Below are 8,252 nucleotides of genomic sequence, written 5' to 3' on the forward strand. Positions count from 1 at the left end.
AAAAATACTAGACCGTAAAATTAACATGTTTGTTAGGCGAGTAGATGTTTATAACATATATATTTTGATCTTAGGGTATGACTGTATGTATTCACTAGAATAAAATAAAATTTTATTCTGGTTTTAATATTTACTTTCATTTCAACTTTTGTTGTTTTGTAAAAGACTTTTTAATCTTGTTACTCTAAATACTATTTAAATGGAGTAAAACCATTCACTTTTGTACTTTATGATTTATGGAAAAAAATGGTTGCGCTATTTTTACTGTTTTTTTTTTTTTTTTTTATTTACTCTAAAAGTTTTCTACTCATTTCCTCTATTTTAATTTACTCTCAATTCTTCTCACATTTATCAATCACACTCTTAGTCGAGTTGAAAGCCTACAAAAAAATTGTAGGCTTAGTTAACATGATTATAGTTACATTTGAAATATAACTCTAGTTAGCTATATTTCTTATTTTTATGAAAAAAGAACTCCAGCGTGATCTAACCTTGTTGTAGGGATGTTAAAAACAAAAAGAAAACCTTGTTGTAGGATTATATTATTTGCAGAATAAATTGAATTTGTAGTACTTTAAAAAAATTGTTATTATACAAAATAAAAGGACTTCGAAATTCGGTTCAAATAAATAATATGGTAACACAATAACCGGAGCTTGCAAGCGACTAAGATATATACCAAATCAGGAGACGGTTTTCAGTTTTGTTAATTGTCCTTTGGGCTTAGGCCCACTGAAACAACTCTATTAACTTGTCTCCCTTCTCTTCAGCAACAAGTCCACTTTTAGATCCTCTGCTTCAGGCTCCTCAAGCTTCACTGGCCACGAAGGAGAAGCATGGGAACATGCAGACGCGGCTTCACTCTCATCGCGTAGTAGGCATCATACTATTGAGTATTACAAGCAAACAAGTTCTTGTAGAAACTCTCTAGCCCCGCTTCATATTAGCTTCGATGCACGGAATTTTATTTAGCATCCACATCGAAGAGATATTGCAAGTGTGCTTCTTTGGAAGTGGAAGAGGGTATCAGATGTGCTTGTTTTATTGTTCTTCCTTTTGGGTTTGAGAATGTAAACCTGTTTTAAGTTCTACAAAGCTTGTGTAATAAACAGCTATCAACTAAGTTTAGATTGACGTTTTGAGCAATTAAGACCAGATGTCTTAATGATTCTACAACTATGAATATCTCGTTTTTATTTATTTTTGCTCTTAAAACAACTGAACTGCAACTAAGAAAGCAGAAGGAAGTCTTTAGACATCACTGTTTCAAGTTCTTGTCAACCTACATTTGGGTTTCTTCCTTTTATATCTCTCTTCATACATTTCACTTTCCGTTAAACCCTTAAGAATCTAGTTCAGACAGACTCCATAAACTGCAGTTTAAGGCAAATATGGCTTGAGATGGTGATTTTTTTCCTGAAGTTTTAAGATGTCACCAAAACAAGTGGATAAGAATATAATAATTTTGCAACTTTTGCAAGGTCAGTTAGATGAAGCTTTAAGGCCTATTGTGTATGCTCGTATAGACTCTTGCTCACCTAAAGATTTTCAGTATCTCCATACAGTATTTGATGGTAAATACCCTTTTCTTATTTACTTGTTCCATCTTTTCAAGGTTCTAATTCTATAACTGGGTAAATTGCTTAGAAACGCTAATGGGATATGCTCATTTTGTTGATTGGTAAAGATATCTTGAAAAGATACCTTTATTAATTAATTTTAGAGAATAGTAATCAGTAATTAAGGGTATTTTTTCCGTTACGACCCACAAACGCAGCTTTTGCAGTTGGTAACGGTTGACAGTATTTCGAAACAATCATACAAACCGCTACAAAACGCTCCAAACCGCTCCGAACCTCTTAAAATCAAAAGCTGGTTCCAGCTAGCGTTTACGGTTGCGGGTGGAAAAATAAATATAATTTTTTTTCAAAAATATTTTTAAATTTTAAAATTAAAATTTTAAAATAGAAATATTATAAAAAAAATATATACATATTTTATATATTAATTAAAATTCACAAACATAATCATAATTTGTTTTATAAAAACTTTAAACTAACTAATTATTAGAATTTTTAAACATTTATGTACACATGTATAAATTTTCAAAACAAATTTTATTAAAATTATAATTTTCAACTAATTTAAAATTTTTATATATAAAAATAAAATTTATATTAATCATACTATATTTATAATTATTATATTTTATTACAATAGTATGTTTTTTATATTTTTATAATGTTATAATAAGTTAATATAGGTAATTTATTATTAAACCGCTGCAATATCTTATAATCAACCAGTCACAAATATCCCGCAAACGCAACAATTTTCAAACGTTATACCAGTCATACAAAACACTTAATAACACTTGAAACCGCAACCACCCGCAACCACCCGCATCCGCAAACTCCTGCACCCGCAACCGTAACCGCAACCGCTGCGTTTAAACCAGTCGGGCCCAAAGACAAGATTTACTCAAACCATGAAAGATATTTTGGTTCGTGTCTGCCACTAATCAACCACCCTCCTTGCTTGAAAGTTGAAAATATAGTATGATAGTTAGTATTTTTAAAAATTGGCCAATGATTGTCAAACCAAATGGTCCACGGCCTCTCGGCCCGCTCTGTGGCGGCTTTGGCATCCAGTTTCCAACCGGCGGCTATGTTGACTTATATTCATGGAGACGATTAGTGCGGCAGTCGTTGTGACTCAAAAAGACAAAGTCATAGCCTTTTTAGTCGAATTATATCTATCGGAGCCGAAAGTGTACTTTAGTATGGTCGGGTTTTTATATTTATTAATTGTTATTTTTTGATAGAAAATTAGTTTGATGTATGCTTTTCCTGTAAGACAATAAAACATATTGAACTCCCACAAAAATTAAAATGTCAATTTCTCTGCATGATATAACAAAAACCATCTGTAAGAGATTAAACAAACTCAATTTGCATTTGTAAAATACGGGTAATTTTTACAGGCAACTGGTCACTAATAATTTTTTTTTCACAGTATTTTATTGTTTTTCGAACATGTTTAGTAGTTGTTAGAAAGAAGAAAAAAAGAACACGGTTAGTATTTCCTGAGTCACACATTACACATATACAAATATTAACGAACAATTTTGGTTAAAAAACACTGCAGTAACTATTTGGTTTGTGTATGTTTTGTATATTGCAGTCTGGTTTATATAATATGGGAATCATCTTGGTTAATGTTATGAACTTATGATGATGGTCTTTCCAGTCGATCGATGAATTTCTTATTTTCTTACATTTTTAACAAAAAATACATCAGTATTGATTGTTGCTAGCTGATTTCAAAAATTCCTATCATTTCTCATTTCTTGATTTTATTTGTATACTTCATATTAGTTACCAAAGTATTCATATATACAATCTAAAATGTTAACCAACCACATCATAATTATTGAACGCGTTCAGATATTTATCATTATGATAACAGTGACGTACATGAATTAGAAGAAAATTTAGTTAGGGAAACACTACATACAATTTTTCTGTTCATTTCGGTCCCATAAAAACGCTGGCAAGGTTTGCTAACGTACGTTTGTTTTCTTTGACAACGAAAGTTAATGCTTTTGTTACTTATTTATTCATTACGTGAAACGTGATTAATAGGCTTTCTGTGATTATATGTGTATAGTTGTGGACGTGTAGTCGAAAAGGAAATATAAAAGTGGTATCATAGGTTGTTCTTGTTCTTGTTGTATAATGATTTAAAGTATCACTAGAGTACTTAATATATTTAAGTTTGTTGGGTCTATATGTATGGAATCAAATTTCGGGTCAAGATCATGGAATCAAAGCATGGGAAACGTGTGTCCATTATTGCTAATAAGAGTTAAACTAGTTCACATTTATATATTCGGATTTTAGAGAGATGCAAGTCTAAAACAATTATTGGTTTGTAAACTTTTCGTGCGTCTACGTATGTAAACAAAAAAATTAACCATATGTAAACGAAAATTAACAAAAAAGTAAAAACTATACCAAACACATAAAATCTATAGACAAGATGGTCCTCGTTTCTGAAAAAGAACATTCTTGTTCAGTCTTCCTATCTCTGTGCTAATTCTTTATACATTTTTCAAGAAAAAACAGCAGACGTCATAGTAAAAACAAGAAGAAGACAAGACCATTGGCACTTAGCCTTTAGCAAAAAAAGACCGTTGATACTTTTTTTTTTTAAGTTTAAGACCATTGAATACTAGATATATGCCGACCAATGAGGTACGTTCATTCAAGCTTAGAAATTCTCGTTTTTTTTATCAAAGCTTAAAAATACTCGGTAAATGTTGGTTTATCAAAGTGTTGCTGTGTTCCTAAGATGTAGTGTGGGTGATGGGAAAACAGCTAAGTTCTAGTATGATTTCTGGAATGATATGGGACCCTTGATCTGTGCGTTTGGTGAATCTGGCACCAGAGAGCTTCATCTTCGAAGGGAGGCAAACGTGTGTGAGGCGGCTGCTAGTGGCCACTGGCTACTTCCTCATGCTCGGTCCGACGAGGCAGAGACTCCGCAGATTGTCCTCTCAACAATGACCCCTCCTTCTGATGAGAATGGCAGGGATGTCTATCTGTGGAGGAATGGAGAGGACCATTATGTCCAGAAGTTCTCGACCAAGGCTACTTGGATTAGGCTAAGAGAACCCTCACCTCTGGTACCATGGAGCAGACTAGTCTGGTTCAAGGAAGAAATACCGAGATGTTCTTTTGTTACTTGGATGGTGGCTCTCGCTAGGCTTCCCACCAGGGATCGGCTTGCTTCGTGGGGCATGAACGTTCCAACGCAGTGTGTTCTTTGTCTCTTCGGAACAGAGTCTCATTCTCATCTTTTCTTTCAATGTCCTTTTGTTGCAGCAATTTGGGCTAAGTTCGCTGCCATTCCAGTTCTGCTTGCTCCAGTCTCTATCCAAGCGCTTGCTGGTGTTATTGCTCATCCCCAACTCGCTGGAGTTGCTGGTATGGATGCTGTGCTGAAGCTTATATTGCAGGTAATTGTGTATTGCATCTGGCGGGAGCGTAACGTGCGCATCTTCCAGCAAGTCTCTACATCAGTTGCTGAAGTCTTCTCTCGGGTGGACCGTCTCATCAAGGACCGCCTGCTTGCCATCAGTCGTCACGCCCAACCTCCGCCATCGCCTTCGTTGCTCCTGCTCTATCTCTCTTTGTTGCCCGCGGGTCTGTAATTCTTGCTCTGTTGTCTTTGCTCTCTCTTATTTTTCTTGTAATAAGTGGCTTGCCACAATTCTAAAAAACTGAAAATCTTGGTATAAATCTTAACATTTAAACCAAAAATTTTTTTTTTTGAGAAATTCTCGTTTTCTGTTTACTAACCAGAGGTACGTACGTGCATCAATGCTTGAAGATTATATTTCTTTGTACTTCATATTAATCAAAATCAATAAATTAGCTAAAGATATTTATATTAATTTTGGGAAAATTTAAAAATTCCAATTTAAGAAAAATACTTTAAACACTGGATTATAAAATAACTTAAAGTAGTCAATTAAAACGTTTCTTAATATTTTTGATAATTCCAAAAATAAATAAATCAAACTAAAGATATTTAAATTAGTTATGGGAAAGCTAGCAAATATTTGCTTATACAAGTTATAGTTGTAGTTTAATTACAATAATGCAAATGACTTAAATAAGTCAATTATAAACAATTTCTTGACATTTGTGAGAATTCCAAAAAACTGTAACGATGAAATGGAGGAAATACATTTTTCTATCAACAAAGATTGGTCTAGTTAAATCACCTAAGGAAGTTATTTAAACTATCAGAGTTTTCTTTTTCTTTTCTCCTAATTCATGAAACTAACCCATTTCTAATCAATCATCAAAAAGCTCAACATTATTTAAACCAAGACTGAAGAGAAAGAGCAAGAAAGTATTACAACCAGCCTTAAAGTTAAAGGTAATAGTAATACTAATGGTACCTTTTGTTTGTTCTTCTTTTTTGTGCAAATTTTCATTTCAGTACTTAAATCTGATTTTCTGAACTTATGATTATAGACGTTTGAAACAATCAATTTCTTTTTCAGATTCCTAAAAATGTTTTGGGACTCCATAACTAGTGACGGCAAAGTATTTCTGAAAAGATGGACTTGATGGAAATAATCTAATTTCTTACTTGTGAAAGAAAAAATAGAATAAAAAGAGATGTGACCAAATTTATTTGTTAATGGTCTTTTAGTTTTTTTTTTTTTTCACTGATATCTTATAAAGAGAACCATGGTCTTTTAGTTCTAAACTCCGAAAAATATGTTTCATTAAATGATATATCAATTTTTCTGGCATTTGTGGTCTAAACCTGAAGGGTATGTGTAGTCAAAACATTTATGGTAAAAAAACTGGATTTTTAATTTTTTATGTTTGCGACAAATCTCCACTCATTACTGGTTTAATATGGTCAAAAACCCAGGAGTAGTAACGACATTAATCACTAATCAAAAACTGTAAAAAGTTTTGGTTTTTACTGTATTTTGTTTTCTGAAGAACAGTTTTTTTCTGCAAAGGTCTGTTGACTCCTCTGTTTCTGTTTAATGTTTAATAAAATCAAAAGAAGAATCAAAAGATTTTTACAGTTCATGGGTTAGTGATAAGCACGCCTGGCTTCCTCATCATCATTCCCTCCAACCTTTCTCTCTCTTAAAAATTGTTCCTTTGCCTTTTCCTTCTCTCTCTAGATAAAGCTTTCAATTTGATTCCCTCTCTCTCCTTCGTCTGCTTCTTCTGTTCATCTTTGCTGCTTCGTCTCTCAAGGAAAGGAAGCAAATTTGACTAACGTTTTGTAATTTTTGCAATTTGTTCTCATCAGATTGGATCTGGGCTTTGAGCTGAATAAGGTAAATACTGAAACGTATATTCTGGGTTTTTTGTTTTCTCTCTGAAAGTTTTCAGCTTTCTGGGTTTTTGTCGTGGATTCATCTTTGGTGCCATTGATCTGATTGGGAGTATATAGATGTCCTCTGTTGTTATTGATCGGTGTGAAGGCAAAATGTTTAGTTTAATAAGTGAAATAGATTTGTAGAGATATTTAAATCCTTGAGCTTTACTTTGGGCTTTGTGATATAGAAAGGTTGGGGTTTGGTGAGATATGATGATGATTGAATGGAGTCTTTGCCTTTGTTTCATATTGTCTGGGGAATTTAAAACTACATAAACCTTACTTCCAAGTTCCAATGTAACATGAGTTTCAGAATTTTTTTTTCTTTGGCGGCTAATTTGAGTGGGGGTTGTTGATAATGAATGTTAACGCCTTGGATTTTGACCTGAGTTGATGTTGACTGGTTTGGATTCTGAGTTGTATAGTCATTTGATTTCAACCCAGAAGAAAACTTTTGTTTTTTTTGTTTGTTTGTTCCTGGCTTCTATTTGGTTTCTGGTTTCCCTTCTAGTCATTAGTGTATGGTATTATTGGTGAAATAGATATTAGTTTCTTTGGCTTTAATTTGAACTATGCCTGCTACAATAAGCTTTTTGTTGTCTATGATGGAATGTGTTCTTGGATTGTTTTTTGATAGAATTGCATGTTTGAGTATTGATTTTGATAGAATTGGTTTTGCATTTTGTTGAATCTTGAATATTTACTCTTACTTGGTGTTTGCCTCATAGGTTATTAGTGTTCTCTATCCTTTGCGGCCTTTATAAGTTGGAGAGAGTGGGGGTAAAAAGACTGGTTAAGTATGTCTGTTTCCATGAGAGACTTGGATCCAGCTTTCCAAGGAGCTGGACAGAAAGCGTATCCTTCACCTTCGCATCTCTTACTCAAGTCTTATTGTGTACTTTTGATTTCAAATCATTTCAGTTTTTGTTTTTTTTTTTTATATCTACATGATGTTCTCCTTGACGGTTAATTTAGCGGTATTGAGGTATGGCGTATAGAGAACTTCAGCCCTACCCCCATCCCAAAGTCTTCCATTGGGAGGTTTTTCACCGGAGACTCTTACATAGTATTGAAGGTAACTAGGCGCCCTAGTAACTACTCTTTTCTTGATGGAGCCTTGGCTAAAGTGTTTTGACTCCTTTGATGGTCAGACAACAGCGTTAAAAACGGGTGCATTGCGCCATGATATCCATTACTGGCTTGGTAAAGATACCTCTCAGGTAAAGCACTCTTTTAACATTCACTTATCTCTTCTTCGTTTAGTAGAATGAACAGAGAACTTTTGAGAGATGATGCTCGTTTTTTTAAAAAAAAAAAAAAAAAAAAAAAAA

General features: G+C 33.4%; 2 protein-coding genes across 2 annotated transcripts in view; both read left to right on the forward strand.

Annotated features, from left to right (window-relative positions):
* Positions 1 to 4,408: 4,408 nt before the first annotated feature.
* On the forward strand, positions 4,409 to 5,215 carry LOC106303428. Its single transcript, XM_013739699.1, has one exon. The coding sequence runs from the start codon at positions 4,409 to 4,411 to the stop codon at positions 5,213 to 5,215; it is 807 nt and encodes a 268-aa protein (XP_013595153.1).
* Positions 5,216 to 6,620: 1,405 nt separating this feature from the next.
* The window catches only part of LOC106306795 (villin-4-like), a 7,094-nt gene continuing 5,462 nt past the window's right edge, over positions 6,621 to 8,252 (forward strand). Inside the window, exons 1-4 of the mRNA XM_013743548.1 lie at positions 6,621 to 6,880; positions 7,650 to 7,776; positions 7,897 to 7,996; positions 8,073 to 8,141. Coding sequence (XP_013599002.1) covers positions 7,721 to 7,776; positions 7,897 to 7,996; positions 8,073 to 8,141 — 225 coding nt within the window. The 5' untranslated portion in view covers positions 6,621 to 6,880; positions 7,650 to 7,720. The remainder of the gene's footprint in view (positions 6,881 to 7,649; positions 7,777 to 7,896; positions 7,997 to 8,072; positions 8,142 to 8,252) is intronic.

The sequence above is a fragment of the Brassica oleracea genome, chromosome C7 (genome assembly GCF_000695525.1).
Source record: "Brassica oleracea var. oleracea cultivar TO1000 chromosome C7, BOL, whole genome shotgun sequence".
Classification (NCBI taxonomy): domain Eukaryota; kingdom Viridiplantae; phylum Streptophyta; class Magnoliopsida; order Brassicales; family Brassicaceae; genus Brassica; species Brassica oleracea.

Bases quoted from the DNA above. Each gene is read 5' to 3' on its own strand.
- LOC106303428 (XM_013739699.1), top strand. From the start codon at position 4,409: ATGGGACCCTTGATCTGTGCGTTTGGTGAATCTGGCACCAGAGAGCTT.